The 25,008-nt window shown below is 39.9% G+C and overlaps 1 protein-coding gene across 1 annotated transcript in view; it reads right to left on the bottom strand.

Annotated features, from left to right (window-relative positions):
- The window catches only part of ESR1 (estrogen receptor 1), a 276,074-nt gene that overhangs the window by 214,064 nt on the left and 37,002 nt on the right, over nucleotides 1-25,008 (bottom strand). Inside the window, exon 2 of the mRNA XM_040238694.1 lies at nucleotides 14,467-14,657. Coding sequence (XP_040094628.1) covers nucleotides 14,467-14,657 — 191 coding nt within the window. The remainder of the gene's footprint in view (nucleotides 1-14,466; nucleotides 14,658-25,008) is intronic.

Genomic DNA, 25,008 nt, shown 5'->3' with positions numbered 1-25,008 from the left:
CTATTACATCCTGCTCATTGGCCTTTTCTATAACAGTTCACCCTACTTAATTGGTCACCGAAACAAAGCCGATTTTGAAGGAACAAGTTTGTACTAGTGGGAAATGAATCAACTCGACATCAATCTTTAAAACATTTTTTATTACACAGGTAAAGATACTTATTAGAAAAATTCAAATACAGATTAGCAAAAATATTAAAATGTAGTCATACTTTTAGTGACTCAGAGATAGCCACTGCTAATATTTTGTAGTAAGTACTTCTAAAGTCTGCTAAGTACTTCTGTCCCTGTCTATATATGTGTGCATGTAAATATGTGTCTTTATGTATATACCTATGTGTATGTACATGAGAATTTCCCTGGTGGCTCAGTTGGTAAAGAATCTGCCTGCAGTGCAGGAGATCTGGGTTTGATCCCTGGGTCGGGAAGATCCCTGGAAGGAAATGGCAAACCACAGCAGTATTCTTGCCTGGGAAATCCTATGGACAGAGAAGCCTGGTGAAGCCTGGTGGGCTACAGACCACGGGGTTGCACAAGTCAGACGTGACTTAGCGACTAAGCCAGCCAGCCATGTGTATGGACATATGTATGTGAACACACACACAGCACGCACACAGACAAAAGGAAGTATTTACAAGAAAGCTCTGATGCCAAGACTTTATCCTGCCTTATATTCAGAGACAGTGACTCTCTAAGAAGCATTTAATGAGTCATGAATGGTCCACAGGGCCCTTAGCAGTACTTGTATTTCTAGGAAAATGGGTCCCAAATCAGGGACTGTGACTCTGATGCATTCACTTGGTTCAGGAAGGAAATACAAAAGCAAGAAAAAGGAGCGGGGCACCTCAGTCCCAGGGCTGACCTAGCAGCCAGTCTGCTCCTCCTGTCTTCACGTGGATTGCAGAGTCAGGAAGGAACTCAGCAAGGACAGGGGGCAGAGTTTGTTTGTTTTTTAAAGCCCATTTCTGGGATCTAAATTTACATATTAATGTCATCTCATGTCTTTACATCAATTGCACCAACAGTACTAATCTTATACAATACTATAAAGTATTGTACACAAAGAATGGAGGAGTGAGGAATTGAAATCCTTTGAATGCCCTGTGCAAAACTGATAAAAGGTGACCAAATCATTTTTTTTTTTTCTTCTCTAAGATCCGGTTTACTGTCACAATTTTAAAAATTAAAGGATGCATCTGAGAAGTGGTTAACATCATAGGGAAGTTTATGCCAAGGCTTTGAAGTGAAAGTCTTAAAAACACACTTTCATAAACATCTCATTAAATTTAAACCAGGAAAAAACATAAAGAAACTTGTAAGCATAAAAATTACAGAATCTAAGGTAAGCCTTCTTAAATACATCTTAGCTTGGGGCCAATTGTTTTCTTCTACATCAAATATCAAATGCATTTGCTTGTATAATAGCTACGTTATATATTACTACAGAGGAACATCTTCAGATTTTTATTAACATCACTCCCATGTCCAACTTTAAAAGCAAACTGTAATAGGATATTATCCTGGAAACGAGTAAAGTATTATCAACTTCTGAATACCTGCCAGACTTACTAGTAATGCCAGCTGTACAGATATATACATGAGCTATGTTTTTAAAACATGTTACAAATAATAAAAACCCATATGTATGAATGTGTGTGTATATATATGCATATGTATTTAAATAACTGAATCAATCTTCTGTACACCTGAATCTAATATAACACTGTAAACCAACTAAATTTCAATAAAAATTTAAAAAGCAAACTACAGATAAACTTCAAAAAAGTTTTAAAAATAAAAAACTCATACTCCCCTAAAATATTATTTAATGCTCTTTAGTATTAAATATGCAGAAGTGAGCCATGCAATCACAATGTAAATCATGAAGCCCTTACAATGAAGTAGAACTCAGCCTGATCCTCTGATGCAAAGGACTAATTTAAACACCAGAACGTTTTCAAGTTCACTCCAGTGCACAGAGCCCATGCCTTCCTCTCAGCTCAGAACCTTACCTTCTCAGATACCCCTTTGTTTCTTTATACTGCTTTGAGGCATCCCCTGTGGCAGTGAGTTTCATGCTTCTGTGGTTTAGTGTGTATTATTATAATCTTTCCATTTTTGTACAAACTGCATTTCTCACAGGATTAAAATAAATGGTCATTCAAGAAATATTTGTTGCATAAAAAATCTTGTTCTAAGTGTCTGAGCTCAAAGAGCTAGCCCTCTTGGGTGGAAAAGCTGTGAGAAACTTGAACAGGGAGGTCTTTTGGCTAAGAAAACATGAGCTAAGAAGAGTGCATTATGGCAGAGCAAGAATTGAGTCTGCTTTGAGAGACAACGCTTCTTAGAAGTCAGGTTGGGTGGTGAGAGAGGAGAGAATGGCTTGTACCAGATAACACAGGCGGAGGGAAAACAACTCCCACAAGGGGTTGGTGAAGACATCCACCAAATTAACTTGATAAGAAAGAGGCCAATACAAGGAATTGCACATGATGAGGTCTGTCCAGAGAGCAGAGATGGGGCAGGTCTGCAGGCACTTGTGTAGCGGGAAGAGTGATCAACATGCTAGCAATCAGAAAAACAAAAGAGAGAGGAAAACCATCTCCAAGGTGACTACAATCAACCATCGTGTCACTGGTTAGCAGTGGTGTTAAGTGCACTTTTACATAATTTTCAAATGAAATCTCTCATTAGGAATTCTGCTGTGTCAAAGGGACAAAACAATGATAAACTTTGATTATCTTCAGTTCAATCACTCAGTCGTGTCTGACTCTTTGCAACCCCATGGACTGCAGCACGCCAGGCTTCCCTGTCCATCACCAACTCCCAGAGCTTGCTCAAACTCAAGTGCATTGAGTCAGTGATGAAAACGAATTGTAATTTATCTTCTCTGGTGTATAAGGAAAATATTGTGAAATTCATTAAGTGAATTTCAGTTCACTTAATGAAATGCAGTAAAGTGTATGCAGGATTCTTTTAAATCACTCTGCTTAAATTTGAATCACAAAAAGATGTATATTTATAAATGTAACCTAGCCACTCACTCCTAGGGGGCGATTTAAGAATTTCTTTACTCATTCACTCCACACTTTTTAATACATGATTTTCAAACAGCCAAATGAATCAGATAAATATGTTTGTTTGGATAAAATTTAAAGTCTACATCCTCTTTCTCAAAGAAAAGAGAGAGAACGGTACCTATGGCAGAGAGAAATTATAATTTAATAACTAAATTGTTTACTTCTTTGTGCCTTTATTTATTAACAACTGAAAAAAATGAACTCTCTTGTTATTGCAGCTAAAGAAAGATGAAAATGTGAAGAAAATAATAGAAATCCTTCCCCCACTATACTCTTTCTCAAGCAAAGCATTTCCTTTCTTTAAGAACATTAAATCTGTTCTAAAACTTACACATGAGCAGAGAATTAACGTAATTGCAAGAAAAAGCTTTACAAAGTGGATGGCAGATCTATGAAATAGATTTTTCTTGAATGTTGTTATTTTTCAGTCAAAAAAGTCAGGCAAGCAGGTTATCATATAACTTGTACAATTCTGAAATGGCGAAGTATAATATAGAGATCAGAAATGAGCAGACTATATATCTCAAAGTATACTTTTCTCTGAATGAGCATGAGAGAATCAGGCCATTCTCTCTAAAAGGGCCTGAAAGGAAATAGCATTTTAAAGATGTCAACAGCAACTTTCTATGAAGGAGAGGGAAATTCAGGCAGCATTAGGCCATGAGCCACCATCAGTAGGAATTGTAACAGCAGAGGTAGCACATAATTTTGAGGGCTAGTTAATGCCCTTTGAAAACGTATCTATTAACGGCTATCTATAATTTTAGTGTGAAATCATTGCCACTCATAAACAAGGCTTTCTAATGGAATTGATGATAAGCTTAATCACTACATATGGGCATAAAGTCTACTCCTTTAATGGAAACAGTCAATGCCACGACCAGGACAGAACCATTTAGTAGGGAAATTGGAAATTTAATTTCAATCAGATGAACAAAAAGATGAAAAAGAATGCTTGAAGTGGTAGCATAAAAAACACCAGCGATTAAAAACATTTGGAACCTTCGCTTACCTTTCAAAGGCATTTGTTGCCATGGTTTTTAAAGACCTCTGAAAGCTTCAGCTGTGTCCACAAGAGCTGCCAAGAAATAGGGGTTCTATACTGATTTTATTTGTCAAATGCATTTTGTCTTAATTATCTCCAAGATAAAGATTTCTTGGCCGAAGGATATAAAAATAAAAAAAATCCAGTGTTATTTCACAGGTAGAAAGACTATGATTTTGCTTTTCTGAGCCAGTCTTCAAATGCATGCATGCACTTGTGCACGCACCTCTAATTTTCATACTGTAGCATTTAAGAGTAACTAGCACTTAAAACTGGTAATAGGGATGGCATTCTTATTGAAGGTTTTTAGGTCTTAAATTTTACGGCTGTGCCTTCCTTTTTCTCTGTTCAGAATAAGAAGCCACGCATCTGGCAAATTTATCAATAGCTGGAGGTAAGACTTTTAGAAAGTTTCACTGTAAATGCTTTCATTTGAAAATTACATGATAGCTCATATGTATACACACTAAAACTCTTCGGCCTTTTGGCCCCAATAGTTTTAATTCTCTTGCAAAATTTGCATGTTTCTGGGTTAAAAAAAAATGTCTATGGACTCCCACAGTATTCATAATGTAGGGGAAAACTTGCTTTTTATTTGAACATCATAAAAATGCTTACATTTGTTCCTGCTGTTTACTATTTTTATAGCTAATGTTTTGGTACCAGCATGTTCTCAAACTGGAAGATCCTGGACAGCAGCATTTGTATTGGGCTAATTTGTGATTTTCCTACTTAGAAGGGCCTTGAACATAAACTTTTAATAATGAGAGTGCTTCTTATAAGGTTTTGGTAAGATCCAGGAACTCATATTATCCTGAGAATAAAGAAGGTGTTTCTGGAGTTGCTTCTTCATCATTAATGGACAACCGTGAGGAAGTATTTAAAACATTCATGTCATCAAATTTCTTTAAAATTTATTGAGGAAATCAATTCCAAACCCCACCAGAAGGGATTACTGCTTCTGTCTCTGTAGCTGCTGGATAATTCTATCCAGATATCCAATTATCATGTCAAATTCAGTATGTCTGGAATGTAGCTTTCTCTTGTTTAGTCACTAAGTCACATCCAACTGTTCTTGGGACCCCACGGACTGTAGCTCACCAGGTTCCTCTGTCCATACGATTTCCCAGGCAAGAATACTGGAGTGGGTTGTTATTTCCTTCTGCAGGGGATCTTCTCCACTGATGGATCGAACTCACATCTCCAGCATTGGCAGGCAGGTTCTTTTCCACTGTGCCATGAGGGCTGCTCCTTTATAATCAGCCTTCCTCTTGATCTTCCCAGTTCAGGTAATGACACCATCATTTTCCCTGTTTTTTAACTTGTTCAACTTCCTTCTTTTCCAGATGTTTCATATTGAATCATCTTAAAACAAGGTTAATTCTTTCACTTATAATATTCTTCATGCTATTCCTTTTCTCATTTCACAAATACCAAAGTCAAGATTTAGTATGTAGTATGTCTAAGGTTTGTGAATAAGAGCCAAATTCATCCTCATGCTTTTTTAGTCGCTCCCTTCTCTGGTCTCTCCTATATGCCTTTGGCAGATAAATCTTAAAGACTGTTTTGTCATCTCTCTCCCATGATTTAAAAAAATGTAATGGTTTTATGTTGCCTAATCCTAACCTTCTTTTCATTCTTATATTTATTCATTGAGTGACTCCTGTAATATGAAGTCTTGATTTGGATCTCGCTTTTGGGAGACTCATAGAGAAAGACACACACACAAACATAAGCAGACCTTGGAGATTTTAAGGGCCAGGTTCCAGACTACTGCAATAAAGTGATCATCACAATAAAAGGAGTCACACAAATGTTTTTGTTTCCCAACACATATAAAAGTTATGTTTATACTACACTGTCATTTATTGTATACAATAGTATTATGTCTAAAAAATGTACATGCCTCAATTAAAAAACACTCTATTGTTAGAAAATGCTAACCATCATCTGAGCCTTCAGCAAGTCACAGTCATTTTGCTGGTGGAGGGTCTTGCCTCAATGTAGATGGCTGATTATTGATCAGGGTAGTGGCTGCTGAAAGTGACAATTTCTTAAGACAACAAAGTTTGCAACATCGATTGAATTTTCCTTCATCTTGAACAATCAGAGGCCACTGCATGGTTATTAATTAGCCTAATTTTAATAGTGTTGTGTCTCAGTTAATAGAGAGACCCAAGCAGAAGGGCAGAGAGTAGGGAACAGTCATCACTGGAGCAGTCAGAACACACAACATTAATCGATTAAGTCAATTATCATATATGGATTCAATTAATGATGCCCCCCAAATTACAACAGTAACATCAAAGGCCACTGATCACAGATCACCGTACAAGCATAATAAGAATTTAGAAGTTTGAAATACTGTTAGAATTGCCAAAATGTAATAAAGCCAGATAAAGTGAGCAAACGCTGTTCAAAAAATGGCACAGGTAAGACACTTGATGTAGGGTTGCCACAAACCTTCAATTTGTAAAAATACAGTATTTGCAAAGAGCACTAAATCAAAGTACAATAAAACCAGGTATGTCTGTACCTGCCACCCTAGGCAATGGGAACAAAATAGAGTCATCCCAGAATATCCTCGGGAAATTGGTTACAGGACCCCTTCGGATACCAAAATCTGTTCAAGTGCCTTATATAGCCATAGCATTTGCATATATGTCACACAAATCCTCCAGTATTCTTTGAATCATCTCCAGATTACTTATCATACCCAATATAATGTAAATGCAAATAGTTGTAAATACAATGTCAATACTATGTAATTAGCTGGCACAAGAAAAATTCAAGTTTTGCTTTTTGGAACTTTCTGGAAATTTTCTTTACTATTTTCAATCTGGAGTTAGTTAAATCCACAGATACAAAGTGTTGACTATTATACGGAGGGTCACAGGAGAGAAAGAACTTCTGCATTAACATCAGGGGTTTGATACAAACACTTTTGACAAGAAGAAGTTTTACAGGTAGATCTGGAAAGAAAGTCCCCAGCAAAGAAATGGGATGATTATGTTTGAGTAACAGCAAGTAGTCCAATCTAGACAGTCTACTTCAGAAGTAGAAATGGTGATTTTAAAACAACTAGAAATACAGCCTAGGGCAAGACTGTGGAAATCCTTGAATGCTTGGTTGTCAAAGGATTATTCTGTAGGCCTGGAACGTCATTAGAGAATTCTGTGCAAAGTGTTGATATGATTAGTGATTTGCTAATGTTAATAGACTGTGAGTGTGCAGACGGGTTTAGAAGGAAACCAAATGAAGTAAATGACTTAAATGGAGAAGGCAGAAGAAAAAAAAAAAATAAATTACTGCAATGATCCTGGTGAAAGTTAATGGGGAAAACTCTGAGTAGTGGGAGCTGAATGGATAGACATTACAGAGATAGACTCAACAGGCTTACACAACGCCTCTGATGCGAGCCATCACAGGGAAGGAGTGCAAACTGAAAAGATGAGGATAACAAGCTCCAGGCTTCTAAGTGTGGACACCTGGGGGAATGTTGAGGGAACTAATATAACGGTGGTCAGAAGGAGCTAGTGCTGGGGACACACAGGGGTCATGAAGTAGCAAGGCTGCTAACACAAAATTGTTAAACAACATTAAGTATTACCCCACACTTCTGGAGGCTAAAAGTCAGCAGAGCCATGCGCCTACTGAAACCTGCAGGAAAGAATTACTTGCCTTCTGGTGTTTGCCAGCAATCCTTGATGATCCCATGCCTTGTAGATGCTTCACTTCAATCTCTCTCTCCATCATCTCTGCCTCTCTGTCCAAATTTCCTCTTCCAATAAGAACATTAGTCCTCTTGAATTACACCTCCACCCTACTCTAGTATGGTGGAGTATACACCTTAACTAATTATACCTGCAATGACCCTATTTCCAAATAAGGTGACATGCTGAGGTACTTGGGGATTAGGACTTCAATATATCTTTTGGGGGGACACAATACAACCCATAACACAGCAGCCCTCAACCTTTTGACATTAGGGACCATTTGGTGAAAGATAGTTTTACCGTGGACCAGGGGAGGGAGATATTTTCAGGATGATTCAAACCCATTACATTTATGGGGCACTTTATTTCTATTATTATTACATTGGGATGTATAACAAAATAATTATACAGCTCACCATAATGCAGAATCAGTGGGCTCTCTGAACTTTTTTTCCTGAGCTCAGGTGGTAATGTCAGCGATGGGAAGCGGCTGTTAATAAAGATGAAGCTTGGCCGCTCACCCGCCGCTCACCTCCTGCTGAGTGGAGTAGTACTGGTCCATAGCCCAGGGGTTGCAGACCCCTACCATAACAGATATGTATGACAGTGCTTAGGAAGCTGGGCAGAGAAACAGATGAGAAGGTGAAAGGAACAGAGGCTGAAAACTGGGGAATGCCTGCATGTAGAGAGATGAAGAGGGAAAAACAAAGAGTCAGGGAGAAGACAAGAAGCCCTTGGTTCTTTCACAGTCAATTTACTCAATTTCCACTGTGCATTTCTTGGTTTATGCTATTTCACATTTCTGGAATTCTTCTCCAAACTTCTTAATGCCTATGAAAATCCTCCCATTCTTTTCAGGCCTATATCAAATATACCACTTGCGTTAACACTTCACTTGCTAGTCTTACTCAATGAAATAACTCCCTTTTCTGAGGTCTTCCTATAGGTTTTATCTGTCATTCTTTTGACTTCTTGCCATATTCTCTTATTTAACAGATGTGTGCTCAACATGACTATAGTCATGGGAGATATTGCAACAAACAGGGCCGGAAATCAGCTCTCACTGAGCTTCCATCCAAGTGTGGGCAGGAATATTTGACCATGGCACCTGCTGCATGTATGCATGCTCAGATGCTAAGTCGTGTCTGACTCTTTTGTGACCCCATGTACTGCAGCCCGCCAGGCTCCTCTGAACATGGAATTTCCCAGGTAAGAATACTGGAGTGAGCAGCCATTCCCTCCTCCAGGGGATCTTCTTGACTTAGGAATTGAATCCTCATCATCTCCATTGGCAGGTTGGTTCTTTACCACTGAACCATCAGGGAAGCCTGGCACTTGTCGCAGACAGATAATAATCAATCAAGTGAATAAATGTGAAAGTTCATTAAGGGTTTAAGGGCCTTAAAGAAAAGTACTTTAAAAACAAACAAACAAAAAAAAAAACTGAAGGCAAAGATTTGTAGAGTTATTTTTGGTGGCATAATCAGGGGACACTTCTCTGAAAATATGATCTTGGACAGGAATTGAATGATAAGAAGCCAACCAAGTAGAAAGCTGAAAGCAAAGAAAAAAATAAAAGGGAACCACATGTGCTGAAGAAGGAACATATGCGGTGTGTTGGGGGAAGAGAAGTATGGCCAACCTGGTTGGATTACAGTGATAGGGAGAGAAGTGAGCAGGGATACGACCATGTAGAGTACTTTAAGTCATGGAGAGGGATCTGGACTTTAATAGCAGTGAGCGTTTGAAGTACAAGAGCATGTGACCTGATTAATGCATCTGAAAGATCTCTGCTGCTGTTGCGTGGAGTCTAGACTGTGGAGGGGCAAGTGGGGAAATATGGAGGCCAAAAATGCAGGAATTTTGTGTGAATGTACTGTCAGAACCAACTCTGAGCAATATTCCTGAAAGGACTCCAGAGATAAGACAGCTCTGTAACAAGAGAGCAGCCTCCACTTCTACTCCATCCTCTGGCCTTTTCTAGACAGGGGTGCACATGTCAAGACATAAGGCAACTGGAAATGGGAAACTAAACATAAAAACTAAACCATCTTGGGCCTATAACAGTGAGTTCCTAAGGACAAATGAACTAAGTTATCTTTTCACAGACCAGCTGAACAGGCCTGAGGTTCCGTGGAAAGACAGTCTCTGCTCACCCCTGCTGTTGAGGGAGCTATCCAGGGTGCTGGACTCTTACCCTGAAGCTTTCTAAAGCCTGATGGGCCAGAATATTGGTTGTCCTTGTGGGACCTAAGGCCCCTGCTGTGTTGAAAATTGGTACCATGTCCTTCTGGCCTTAGCTAACCTTTAAGCCCCAATGTGTGCCTGGGCCGTGTCCATTTGGTGTGATGTTAAGCATCTTCCATAGATGTCTTAGAAAGAAAAGAAAAAGTGGCAGCATAGCTGGGGGTGTACAATAGGTTTGAGCCTCCACTGTGCCTCATGACTATTTATAATATGGGCATTTATAACATTTATTTGTAATACCATGACCAAGCAGCAAGTTCTGTGGAGTCCTTTTTCTTCCAAATAATATTCAAAGGAAGTACCTGGTTGCTGAAAGTGACAGTGAAAGTGTTAGTCGCTCAATCATGTCCAATTCTTTGCGACCCCATGGACTGCAGCCCACCAGGCTCTTCTGCCCGTGGGATTCTCCAGGCAAGAATACTGGAGTGGGTTGCCATGCCCTTCTCCAGGGGATGTTTCTGACTTCAGGATCGAACCTGGGTCTCCCACACTGCAGCCACCAGGGAAGACCTAGTACCTGGCTGCTGAACCTATTTATATATATAATACATTTATTATTTATATATAAATAACATTTATATTCATATATTTATATAAATAATATTTATTATTCATATATTTATATATAATATTTATTATTCTTATATATTTATATTTATTATTTATTTTATTTTATTTATTATTTAGTATATATATCTATATATACATATGGGTTTATATAACTCATCCAGAGTCTCTGCCTACAACACATCTTAAGGAACACTGCCTGTCTACCTGCAATGATTAATAAATTCACAGAATATCCAATTTCACCCATCTCCCTTAAGTCATGTCCTTGACTTTGCTTTAAAAAAAAAAGTATGTTTGACTGGAAGCCATTACTAAATTTCTTGAGTAATCAAGCTCATACACTAAGTAGGGGATGAAACTCCGTATGTTTTCAAGTCAAACACTTTACCTCTTCAACTAAACACTTAGAACACTAGAGGAATCTGATGGATACTCAATTCTAGCTCTTTTCTTAAGTAAGAAGAAAAACAGGAAGAGCTACAGCATCTTCAGAACTTTCTACCTGCATCATGTCAGACCCTTCACTGTCCTTAAATAGGTTTGAGGGCCGGTGTGATTTATAAAGAGTCATAGAAGTTCAGCAAAACTTTTTAGCTCCAAGTTAATAAGACTATGATGAGAAAGACTCTATTGCTCTGGTGTTTTCTTTTTATGTGCACAAACAAATCAAATAGATGGAAATGCCACAAAAGTAAAAAGGAAATAAATTACTTTATTTTTACACAGCCTAAGAATAAATACATGGCCCAGGAATGCCTTTGTTTAATCAAATTGTATATTAATTTTGTTAATTTTTATTCATGGAACTCCCCAAACTCTATCTTATCTCCTAGTCTTTGCTCACATACTCAGTTCTATTTTCATATGCCTGAATACTCATCCTGCCCTTCTTTTTGCTTACTTACAAAATCCTCCAGACAATTTTAAAACAGGAACCATTCTTTGAGAGCCTGACTACACCCCCACCAGGAATGAGTGAAGCTTAGACCCTATAAGACCTGCATTCAACATGTCTTGGTACTTATTATACTGTAATTTAATTGCTAGTTTATTTGTCCATCTCTTCTATTACCTTTAAGCTTTATGTGGATAAAGACTATGTCTTGCCTATATCTCCAGGACCTCACATAGTGCTTTGCCTAACAGGGGCATTCAACAAACAAACTAATAAATTAGGGGACTTCATGACTTATAAGGTTCCCCCATCTTTAAAAGTCTTTTTTCTTTGTTTTCTGTTCTAATGCCTTGATGTCTACAGACAATACTAAGTTCAACACGGTGTTACATAGCACAATCCTAAATGCTGAACCTGTGTGATAAAAAGAACTATGTGAAAATACTGTCATTGTTCCTTGGAGGAAGGTCATTTCTACCTTCAATCTCAGTCTTTTTACATCTATAACTGCCAATATTTTCTTTCCCTATATTCATGTATTGTTTTCCCTATCTGTATCATAGCATAGCTCTTTATACTGACTTTCTAATTCTCTCATGAGAACAAATACCTTTGCCTCCTCCCCAAAAATATTCTAAATTTTGTGGGATTATGGATTATGTCTTACACATCTTTTTATTTCTCTCAGAACATCTAGCACAGGTACAGAGTATGTTCTCAATAACATGAACAGATAAAACATTAGATTTGGAAATCATCAATTTCTCTTTTCATACATTAAATCAGGAGTCAGCAAATTATGGCCCACAGGCCAGTTCTAGTTAGTTACCTGTTTGTGTATATGAAGTTTTGTTGGCACACATCCATTTACTTACATAGTGCCTGTGACTTCTTGCCGCAATGTCAAAGGTGCGCAACTGCTACAGACTGCATGACCTGCAAAGCCGAAATAGTTCCTCTCTGGTTCTTTGCAGAAAACCTTTGCTGACCACTCTTCTAAATCATTTTTATCAATGAGAGAACTCAGTCTCAGATAAATGACTTGCCCAAGTTTGCAGTTGAACCTATCTACTAAATCTGCCTCTGTCAAATAATTTTTCCATGTCAGATTAAATACCTGATAAAAAGAATGATATCTTAGATTATATAAAAGTCAATAAAAAGGAGGACCACAAATGAAGATGGCTGTCAAAAGACCTTTAAGGATTTATACTAACTTAAACCAAAATACAGATGAAATACAGATGAAACCTAAATGAAATAGTGTCTGCTAGTAAAAATCAGTCTGTTGATATGTATATTCATATAAAAATTTACTTGCATATATTATAAATTTTAGTAAAATGCTGAAAAAAAAGTCCAAGCCTTACAGTATATTTCTAAAAGATGTTGAAAGTAATAGCTGTCCAAAAAAAGTGCTTTTAAAATGGACCAAGTTGACCTCATACGCTGCTCTATTAAGATATTAATAGCCTTTTAAAAAATCCATCCACTGGCAATGGAAGGAAAAATAAATAGTGTGTATCATTCCCCAGCTTTCACCCCACATTAGGGTGGTGAAGAGCTACATCAAAAAGTCTGTGAGAATAGTGATTCATTCTCTATTCAAAAGTGTCTGCAATCAGTACCTCTTAATTTAGTAGAGTCCGGTTTTCAACAAGTTACTTCAGTCTCAGTTTCTGTACCAGAGAAGGCAGTGGCATCCCACTCCAGTACTCTTGCCTGGAAAATCCCATGGACAGAGGAGCCTGGTGGGCTGCAGTCCATGGGGTCGCGAAGAGTCGGACACGACTGAACAACTTCACTTTCACTTTTCACTTTCACACATTGGAGAAGGAAATGGCAACCCACTCCAGTGTTCTTGCCCCAATCCCAGGGACGGGGGGCCTGGTGGGCTGCCGTCTATGGGGTCGCACAGAGTTGGAAACAAGTGAGTGACTTAGCAGCAGCAGCAGCAGTTTCTATACAGGGAATCACATAAAAACTCCATTGGAAATATTCCTAGTGCTTATATACTAAACTTTGCTTAAGCTGAAAAGGTAAAGGAATAAGAACAGAGAAAAATGGTCCAGTATTAAGACAAAAGATTAATCCAGCTAGACTGCTATCAGACCTCTGTTCTTGTCAAAGGATCTTTAGTATAGATCTTTTAGGAAGTAAAAATGATTGGTGTCCCACCCCCAGTGCATCTCCTATAGACAGTATAACAAAAGTATAGACACTCCTGGAGTAGAAATGAAATGTAGCTGGAAGTCTATCAGAGAAACTGCACTTGGAAAACTATATACAAGAAAAGGGTCAAAGCAGACACTGCGAATGAGATGAATGAAATGTTATGAGTGCATACTTAATAACTGTTTGGTACAAATAATACATCCCTTATTACTGAGTCTTCTCATTTTAGCAAAAGGTCATGTTATCCATTGAGACAACAAAGAAATGGGAGAAGAGCAAGAGAAGAATGAGTTAAATTAGAACTGGTCTGGAGCAGAGATCAGAACACAATGCACATCTAGGCAAAGCCAAGTTGGAGAAATAACTACTATGGATAATTAATATCACACAACATCACATAAGTCTAGCTGCCTACAACACACAAGGATCCACCTGCCATCCCCCAGTCACGGCATGGACAACATCTCAGAGAACCAGCTATTGAAATCTTCTTCCTGCAGAGTTGCTCAAGACTGTTGGGATCTTGCCAGATGGAGGAAGCATAATTACTCAGCCATAACTACCCTGACATTTGCCAACTCCTTTTTCTGGGACCTTATCTCTTCTCCATGTTTCTATCACAGATACTAGTGGACTCACGAGGTAGTAGTCTTTTGTACAAATGGCTGATCATATGTCTTCCTCTGTTGCTTCCCCACTTAGGATTAAAAAATGGGATAAGTTGCAACACACTATTACCTTGAATACTTCTCTTGAAGAAGGCCTTACAGCCCTCGCAAGACCAAACTCCGTAATGGTAACCTGAGGCATAGTCATTGCACACTGCACAGTAGCGGGTCTCCTTGGCAGATTCCATGGCCATGCTTCCCTTGTCACTGGTACTGGCCAATCTCTCTCTGCCACCTTGGCGTCGATTATCTGAATTTGGCCTGGGGAAAAAAATAGGAAACAAAACAAAACAAAAAACAGTGAATCCATTAACATTAGAAAAGTAAAACATGCACTATCCTCTAAAGAATAAGAGGCTTGGAAGATGTAGCAGATCCACTTTATTCTGACATTTTGAAATAATGAATCATAATGTAAGCTAATCTTTCATTACCTCTGCAACCGTCTGTTGTAGCAAAAGGTGTTTGCCTATTATATTAACCTTGAGGGGAAATTGTTTATTGCAAACCTGCTTAAAAAATGGACTGCCTACACCAGAATATATTATTCAGAAAATGACAAAATGAAATTAGCTGGTTTCTATTAGATTTATTCATTTTTTTTAAGGGTTCACAATGAACTCAGAACCATTAGAGACCAATGCTCATTCCAATTCCAGACCATGCTAAGGGTCTTTAGAAAGTGGAGACAAAGCATAAAAAAGGGGAACATTTGAAACTCAGATGAACCAATGAGCCACGTGGAACAAGTCCAGAAAGATAATTCAAATTTTTATGTCACCGTTATCAAATAACCCTAGGTATCAGTTGTTTGGACTTGGCTATAACTTGAGCATACTATCAATGTTCAATATTCCTCTTCAAGAACATGCAGAATGAGAAGAACAGAAGAACACAAGTGATTACACCAGCCTTGAAAATTTTTAGGGAGGAAAAACATCTCAGAAAAGAAACTGAGAAAGTACAAACAAAAAGTTCTGGGAGACCCAAGGAAATGGGGAAGCAAAAAGTTTAAAGAAGTAGAAAGCTTTAAGAAGGAGAGATTGATAAAGTGAAATTGGATTTGACATGAATAACACTTGGCAAGGAGTTTCAGTAGACGGTACAAGCCAACCCAGTGGGTGGAGAGTGGATGGAATGTAAGGAAATAAATGAGGGCCATTTCTTTGAGAACTTGATGCAAACGGGAAGAAAAAGAGATAGGGTTGTCACTAAAGAATATAAAGACAAGAAAGGATTTTCTCCCTGGAGGGAACTTGAGAAGTCACAGAGATTGAAAAGAATGGGCCAGCAGGCAGGGAACGGTGGAAGGTACAGGGAAAGGAAAAGAGAATAAAGTCAGGAAGAAAAGTAAAGCAGTCGGGATTAAAGACACAGGTAGAAGGAACAGCCTCACTGAATATACCTTGAAGAAGACAGGGAGAAACGAGATCAGGAAAGGAGTAGATGAGACTAGGTTTGTATCTCTCATGGAGCCAAGTATAGGAGCAGAAATTACCCCTGACCCCAGGATTTGCTCGGCATGCACAAGAGATAAAGGTAGAGGACTGGGCAGCATGTGGCCGGAGCCCAGTACAGTGGCTGGTATGTGGTTGGCACTCTATACTATCTTGAAATGAATGAACAGTGTTCCAGGGTATATAGGGGGAAAAAAGAAGTAGAAAAATATTTGAAGGAGAAATAGAATGAAGCCTATGACATTTAAAAAGAAAATAAGATGAGATAAAGTGAACTGAAGATAGAACTTCCAGGGTCTCTTAATTAAGGAAACTCACACTTCCTGCTTTCCACTGCCTGCCCAAATAACCAGACCACCCTGACCATCACCATTCCTTCCTTTCACAAGACTTGACCTTCCTTTTAGGGCTTCCCTGGTGACTCAGATGGTAAAGAATCTGGCCACAATGTGGAAGACCCGGGTTCAAATCACAGGTTGGGAAGATCCCCTGGAGAAGGGAATGTCAACCCACTCTAGTATTCTTGCCTGGAAAATCCCATGGGCAGAGGAGCCTGGAGGGCTACTGTTCTTGGGGGTCGCAAAGAGTCAGACACAACTAAACTTAGCCGCATATCTATCCTTTTAGTTCAAATTTTGCAGTCCTTCCCTGCTCTCCTCACTTATTAATACTGTCCACAATTTTGTGGCAGTGGTTCTCAAACTACATTTGCCATATTCACAAAACAACTAGCTCCTTGGGTTGAGTCAACTTTTTTCCATTCTAAATGACTTAGCTCTTGGGTTGGCAGCCACAAATAGGAGTTCTTTATTTTTTAATATCCTCAGAAAGCACTGCCTGTAGTTCATATTTTCTTACCCATCTCTTTCCATTTCATCACCATGCCATCCACACCCCCTTACATAACCTCAGATCTTTTCACTGTTTATTTACTCATGTCTCATGCACAAGTCAAGTCAGCAGATAGCAGTTGTGAATATTTCACTATAGAAGCTTAGCATCTAGAGAAGGAAGGGGTGGTTAGCAAGTGTGACATTCACAAACTTGGTGTCTTATAAAGCTTTTTAAGTACTGAAAGTGAAAGTTGCTCAGTCGTACCCAACTCTTTGCTACCCCATGGACTATACAGCATGGAATTCTCCAGGCCAGAACTCTGGAGTGGGTAGCCTTTCCCTTCTCCAGGGGATCTTCTCAGCCCAGGGATCGAACCCAGGTCTCCTGCACTGCAGGCAGATTTTTACCAGCTGAGCTACAAAGGAAGCCCAACAGTACTGGAATTGGGAGCCTATCCCTTCTCCAGCAGATCTTCCCAACCCAGGAATCAAACCTGGATCTCCCGCATTGTGGGCAGATTCTTTACCATCTGAGCTATGAGGGAAGTGTTTTAAGTATTGAGCCCTATATTAATAACTAGCATAGCACCTAACACATAGGAAGCATTCAATACATGTTTGATGAATGAATGAATGAATAATATATGCATGGGCAAAAGTTCCAAGGTATTAAGTATCTTCCACCCATCCCTGCATAAGATACTATATATTTTTTTAATAGTGGTAAGATACACATAACATAAAATTGATCATCTTAACCATTTTTAAATGTGCCATTCAGCGATAAGTATATTCACATTGGTGTATAACCATTCTCCAGAAATTTTCCATCTCACAAAACTGAAACTCTTTACCCATTAAACAACAACTCCTCATTTCTTCTTCTCCAGCCCCTGGCAAACACCATTCTACATTCTGTCTCTATGCATTGGATACTCTATGTATTTCACATAAGTAGAATCACACAGTATTTGTCTTTTTGTGACTGGCTTATTTCACTTAGCATCATCTATGCATGAATTCCTCTCTTATCAGCTATCCCTAATCCCCACACACTGGAGGTAACATATCCTTGTTCTGAATTCAACAGTTGGCCTTTATTTCTCTTCTGCTACTTACAACATTATCACTCCTTCAATTGTACATTCTCGTCTTCGTTGCTGTCCACTAGGTTCCCTGTGTCTTATTCATCATTGGAACTCTGAGTGTTCATGGCACAAAGCCTCCTCCAGAATAGGAACTCAATAAATATTGATACCAAATGAATTAATCAATGGCTGAGTCGATAATATAACAATTTTAAAACAATATAATAGGCTATGCATATACTGTTTTTAAGAATATTGGTAAAAGATGTAAGAGCAAAAGCCCATTTTTCCGAGACCCAGGAGAGTGGTGTGCTGTCAGCAAAGTGCCTTTTGTCCACACTTTATCTTTCAGATAGCCCTGGAGTACTGAAAATCCACTGTAGACATAGGGTGTAAGACCAGAAGGCTTCGGAGAAGATGAGGGGGAAACTACATTGGCCACATCTCCTCTCCATTAAGCAATGTTTTTATCCAACTGGGAAATTCACGTGAATAACACTGTCCGTCATCATTTGAGCTCAGCCCTGCTCTACAAAGACTCCCAAGCCAGGGTTTTTCATGAAAAAAAAATATATATATAATCCAGATCAAGTAAAAGGGCAAGTGAGATCCTCTCACAGGCCGCGAAGCCCTGTTGCACCTTAAAATGCAACAGTCAAGGCTGTTGAGGTAAGCCAAGCTCATCTGGCCCAACTGCATCCAGACAGAGATCTCTGTCCTCAGAACGCAGATGAACTTGGCCGGGTAAAGTGCAGTGGAAAGGTACAGAGTGGGAGGTGCCCATTTCTGGACTCAGACCAAGACACAAGAGTGGGCCAGGCACCAACCCGAGGTGCGACTAGTCCCCAGGGATGAGCTTACTTATGGATCCTGGACTCATCTCTTCCAGCTGTCCTCTGCCTGGTCTTGCCTGACTGCAGCTGTCACAGACCCGGAACTCTTAACCTCACACCTCGCTGGCAGCAAGTGCTTCTATTACACTTAGGGCAATCTTTCTTCCTCTTCCTCTGTTTGCCTTGGGCTTTTTTATTTCCATAGGACCTACATCAACTACTTTCTTTAACTTGTTCTAAATGTCTTCAGCTTCTGCCTTCCTAATAAGAGGCTTCAAAAGCCTTAAGCACGCCCTCTCCTTGTATCTTAAGTGACGATTTAACTTACTTTTGCCGAATTGCCAAAACATCTCCCTTTTTTGTAAAACTCATATTTCTCCCTCAGTTGTCACCAAACCTTATCATTTCTTATCCTGGACACTTCCTCATAAGACTTAGTTGAGAAGTTGACTAGTCTATCAATCTAAGTATTCAGAGATCAGCTGTGCTTTCAGTTCAGTTCAGTTCAGTTGCTCAGTCACGTCCAACTCTTTGAAACTCCATGGACCACAGCATGCCAGGCTTCCCTGTCCATCACCAGTTCCTGGAGCTTACTCAAACTCATGTTCATTGAGTTGGTGATGCCATCCAACCGTCTCATCCTCTGTTGTCCCCTTCTCCTCCCACCTTCAATCTTTCCCAGCATCAGGGTCTTTTCAAATGAGTCAGTTCTTCGCATCAGGTGGCCAAAGGATTGGAGTTTCAGCTTCAGCATCAGTCCTTCCAATGAACATTCAGGACTGATTTCCTTCAGGATGAACTAGTTGGATCTCCTCACAGTCCAAGGGACTCTCAAGAGTCTTCTCCAACACCACAGTTCAAAAGCATCAATTCTTCAGCACTCAGTTTTCTTTATAGTCCAGCTCTCATATCCATACATGACCACTGGAAAAAACATAGCTTTGACTAGATGGACCTTTGTTGGCAAAATAATGTCTCTGCTTTTTAATATGCTGTCTGCAGTTGTCATAGTTTTTCTTCCAAGGAGTAAACGTCTTTTATTTCATGGCTGCAATCACCATCTGCACTGATTTTGGAGCCCAAAAAGATAAAAGTCTGACATTGTTTTCACGGTTTCCCCATCTATTTGCCATGAAGTGATGGGGCCAGATGCCATGATCTTCGTTTTCTGAATGTTGAGCTTTAAGCCAACTTTTTCACTCTCCACTTTCACTTTCATCAAGAGGCTCTTTAGTTCTTCTTCCCCTTCTGCCATAAGGGTGGTGTCATCGGCATATCTGAGGTGATTGATATTTCTCCCGGCAATCCTGATCCCAGTTTGTGCTTCATCCAGCCCAGCATTTCTCATGATGTACTCTGCATATAAGTTAAATAAGCAGGATGACAATATACAGCCTTGACATACTCCTTTTCCTATTTGGAACCAGTCTGTTGTTCCATGTCCAGTTCTAACTATTGCTTCCTGACCTACATACAGATTTCTCAAGAGGCAGGTCAGGTGGTCTGGTATTCCCATCTCTTTCAGAATTTTCCACAGTTTGTGGTGATCCACACAGTCAAAGGCTTTGGCATAGTCAATAAAGCAGAAGTAGATGTTTTTTTTGGAACTCTCTTGCTTTTTCGATGATCCAACGGATGTTGGCAATTTGATCTCTGGTTCCTCTGCCTTTTCTAAATCCAGCTTAAACATCTGAAGTTCACAGTTCACATACTGGAGAAGCCTGGCGTGGAGAATTTTGAGCATTACTTTGCTAGCATGTGAGATGAGTGCAATTGTGCAGTAGTTTGAGCATTCTTTGGCATTGCCTTTCTTTGGGATTGAAAAGAAAACTGACCTTTTCCAGTCTTGTGGCTATTGTTTAGCCCTACAGAATACCTCTAAGGATTCTCGGAAAGAAGTAGGGTAGATGCTTGAGTGAGACATGGAGGGATGTTTCACATCAGTGACTTAACAAGTTGCAACTCTGATGCACATAAATGACTAAGGAGTGGAATAAAGTCATGGCAGGGGAAAAGCAGAAGCTGAAGAGCACCAGATAACAAAGACACCACCACTGCACCTATAGAAACAGGAAACCCAAGTGATTTAGATTTAGTTACATTTTCATTACATCAGTTTGACAACTAAATATTGGATTGGCTAAAAAGTTTGATTTTTTTTCCTTTAGCCAGCTCTAGCTGTTTTCTTTAATATCATTTGAAACAATTTTTGTTAGACAGTAATGCAACAGCTGTCATATCAGTGAGCATTTTTAAAAAATTTTATTAGAACTGAAGAATTTGCCGGCAGCCATTTTAGATGAAAGAAAAAAAAAAAAGCAACATTTTCGGCATATGTGTCTTTTGTTTTTACTTAAAAAACCAAAGGAAAGGAACGTTTTGGCCAACCTGATATTTTCAAATGGATGCCCCACTGATATTACATATTTGATATGATTTAAGAGAGATGTTGGAAGGCATTCATATTGGGGTCAGAGAGTGGACTTTCTTGGACCAAGTAAAAACAGAGCCTAATAAAAAGAATTTGCTGGGAAGATTTTCATTAATCAAAGGAAAAGTTTGAAGCTCAATGTAATCAAATACCGTTGTTTTTCCAACCATAAATCATGGTACCAGCCATCCAAAAGCTCTATTCCCCTGATTAGCCAAGCACTGAAGAAAAAAAAAAAATTTAAAGCCTTGGTTTCTAAAGGAAATATTTTTGCAAAGTTAAATTAAAGGAACCAACAAATACCCACTCTCTAGAAATGTGGGAGTAATTGAGTGCTAGTGGAATAACTTTGTGAGCTTCCCTCACCAAGTTCCCAATGTTGTGAGCCAAGTTCCCTGAACTTTCTTTTCATGGCGCTTACCACAATTTCCAGCCCTATGTTTGAGTGATTATTGACAAATATATGCTCCCTGTGAAGGCCATGAAGGTCCATGAAGGTGGGGACCATGTCTCACTTGCTCCCAATTTTAACTGACACACAGTAGGTCCTTAATAAACATTTGCTAAATGTACCTCCTGCATCTAATCCATAATCAAATTTAGTCCATCATTTCTGCAAAACACAAGGCCTATCCTCCTTTGCATTCTGGTTTTCATCATTCTTGCCTGAGAAAACAATACTCCATGTCTCAATTACTAGAATTTATGTCTGTCTCCTGTTAGTGGCTCAGAAGATAAAAAATTTGCCTGCAATGAAGGAGACTGGAGCTCGATCCCTGGGTCGGGAAGATTCCCTGGAGAGGGAAATGGCAACTCACTCCAAAATATTCTTGCCTGGGAAATCCCATGGATAGAGGATCCTGGCAGGCTACAGTTCATGGGGTCACAAAGAGTCAGACATGCCTGGGGAACTAACAGTCTCAGTTTCACTTTCCCATCATTCCTCAAACTCACCCTGCCAACCAATGTCCAAAGAACCATCATCAAAAACAACATTCATCTCTCAATGACTTCTCATTGCCTATATCCAGAGATCATTACCTTCTGGGGGCTCGTGGACCTGTTTGATGATCTAATGAAAATTCTGACACTATCTAGAAAACACACATAAACAAATTCTCAAACTTCTACATATAATTTTAGGGGAGTCATAAACCAGCGAAATTCTAGTTAAAAAATCAATAGCACATAAAATTAAGCCTCAATGCCTGAATTCCCTGCTCCAATCAGTACTGATCTCTTTGTAGCTTCCTGAGCAAAATTTTATCAACCCGACCTCTGAGAGACTGCTCACATTATGCTCCCCAAGTAATCACTGCCTATCATATAGACATCTCAGCTATCAGATAAAACCAAACTTCCTTCCCCACATTCCATAAGGCTTATTTTATGTATCCCAACTCATACTGGCTTAGCTTTAAATTCTTACAGCAGGTAAAGTCTTCACCACTTCTCTGGACACCAACTTAGTCTCGCTAGCGACTACTCCACCACTATCAATATTTCCTATGCATTTCCCTCCATCACCAGGCTCCTAAATGCCAATATTCCTGGAAGCTCTGCCTCCAGCCCTCGCCTTCTCAGCTGACAGCTCTTCGTGGGTATCTCAGCCCTGTGTGTGGCCACACGAAACTGCCATCTCATACTCTTCTCCTGGACAGCAGACCTAGATGCTAGTGACCCACTCTGCAGCTCCTACTGATCTACCCAAAGAAACCTCAACCTTAATGTGTACAAAACTGAAGTCAGGATCTTTCCCCCAAAAGCTGCTCTTACCCTTGCATTTCCAGTCTTGGTCCCCAGTCTAGGATCCACCTGAAGCATTCAAGCATACTGTTCCCTCTGCCTAGAACAGTCTCTTCCTCACCCGCTGAAGAACTCATATTCATCCTCCAGTTCAAAGTTTAAACTTAACTTCCTCCAGGGGGCTTTGCTGACCCTCATGAGCTACGTTAGATGGACCCCAAACTCCCCCAATTATAGTAGAGGTCTTCACTCCCTATGATATTGTGATTTTTTTAAAATAAAGAAATATATTATTTGGTCTGTGCAAGGCCACGGGGCTCCTAAAACCCCAAGTGATGAAAGCAACAAAGGTGTCTCTTGTTATGTTAGTGAAGTGACTTTTGGACCCCACCTAAGGAGGGGGGTTGTTTGCCAGGGGAACCAGCCAAGCCTAGAGGTTTGGAACTTTCAGTTCTACCCACCAGATTCAGGGGGAAGGGGAGGGTCTGAAGGTTGTATATATCACCAATTGCCAATGATTTAATCAGTTGTGTCTATGTAATGGAGCCTCCATAAAACCCCAAAAGAACGGGGTTCAGAGCTTCTGGGAAGTGAACACGTGGAGATTTGGGGAGAGTGGGATGGCTGGAGAGGCGTGGGAGCTCTGTGCCCCTTCCCCATGTCTTGCCCTATGCATCACTTCCTTCTAGCTATTGAGCTAGTGAGTCAAATGTTTATAATAAACCAGTAATTCAGCAAGCAAAAGGTTTCTCTCAGTTCTTGAGCCTTTCTAGCAAATTAATCAAACCCAAGCAGAAACTAGGATTTAAAGCCAGTTGGTCAGAAACACAAGTGATGACTGGGGCTTGCTTCTGACCGGCATTTAAAGTGAGGGGGTCTCATGAGACGGAGCCCTTAACCTATGGGATCTGATGTCACCTCCAGGGAGCGAGTGTCAAAACTGAGTTCATGGCATTGGTGGTGTGCTAAAACACGCACACATCCAGAGTGGAGTCAGAATCACACTTTTGAACTGTGGTGTTGGAGAAGACTCTTGAGAGTCCCTTGGACTGCAAGGGGATCCAACCAGTCCATCCTGAAGGCAATCGGTCCTGAATATTCATTGGAAGGACTGATGCTGAAGTTGCAATTCCAATACTTTGGCCACCTGATGCGAAGAACTGACTCATTGGAAAAGACCCTGATGCTGGGCAAGATTGAAGGCAGGAGGAGAAGGGGATGACAGAGGACAAGATGGTTGGATGCCATCACCAACTCTATGGACATGAATTTGAGTAAACTCTGGGAGTTGGTGACGGACAGGGAGGTCTGGTGTGCTGCAGTCCATGGGGTTGCAAAAAGTCAGACAAGACTGAGCAATTGAACTCAACTGAACTAATTCAAAACCCTCATGACTTCCCACCACACCAAGAATAAAATTCAAAGGCCCAGCACCATCTGTCTCCCAGCTGCACTCTCACCTGACTCATCACACTCCTTTTCTCACTCACCAAGTTCCAGGTCCTGAAATCACTGCTGCTCCACAAAGACCAAGTATACGCACGTCTGAGCACTCTTTTCCTGACATACTTCCTCTCTCCAGCAGGGTTTCTCACTTCAGAAAGCCTCTCCTGACCTAACATAAGCCTCCTATTGCTGCTCACCCTAATGATGGTTCGGTTTTTCTTTACAGCTACCTAATACCAAACCAAATGCTAACATTAACATAATATGTGTCTTCCCTGAACATGAGCTTCATTTCCCCAAAGTCTTGAAGACAGCCTGGCAGAGAAAGACTTGCTGAATGAACAAGTACATAAATAAATAACTGAAGCAATGGACCAACACTTTTGTTGTGCTCTGTTTAATTATCTATCTTCAACCATACACTGTAACGTCTTCCTTGGCAGAACTGCAGTGACCTCTCTGTGTGGTTTCTCCCAGCTCATGTTCAGCACAGTCTGACACACAGGTAAGTGACTGATAAACATGTGTCATCTGAATTAAGGTGCAGATGCAGTGACTTTTCTGGAAAGTTTTCCCAACTTGCTGCCTGTAACCCCCACATCACAACCCTGTCCTCCACATCACAGCAAGAGCAAAATGGACCTCGATTTGAAATCCATCACATCTCTTCAGCATCTATCATAAGGCTTCTTAACTTTCTTCCCCTGGTGGACTCCAGGAAAACACTCTTATTTCCAGAAACACAGATTTTGCTTATAATCTTTGGGGTGTTCGTGGG

Source organism: Oryx dammah, unplaced genomic scaffold (genome assembly GCF_014754425.2).
Source record: "Oryx dammah isolate SB20612 unplaced genomic scaffold, SCBI_Odam_1.1 HiC_scaffold_4, whole genome shotgun sequence".
Taxonomy (NCBI): domain Eukaryota; kingdom Metazoa; phylum Chordata; class Mammalia; order Artiodactyla; family Bovidae; genus Oryx; species Oryx dammah.
Note: the sequence above shows the minus strand (reverse complement) of the source record. Positions and strands in the feature narration are given on the sequence as shown.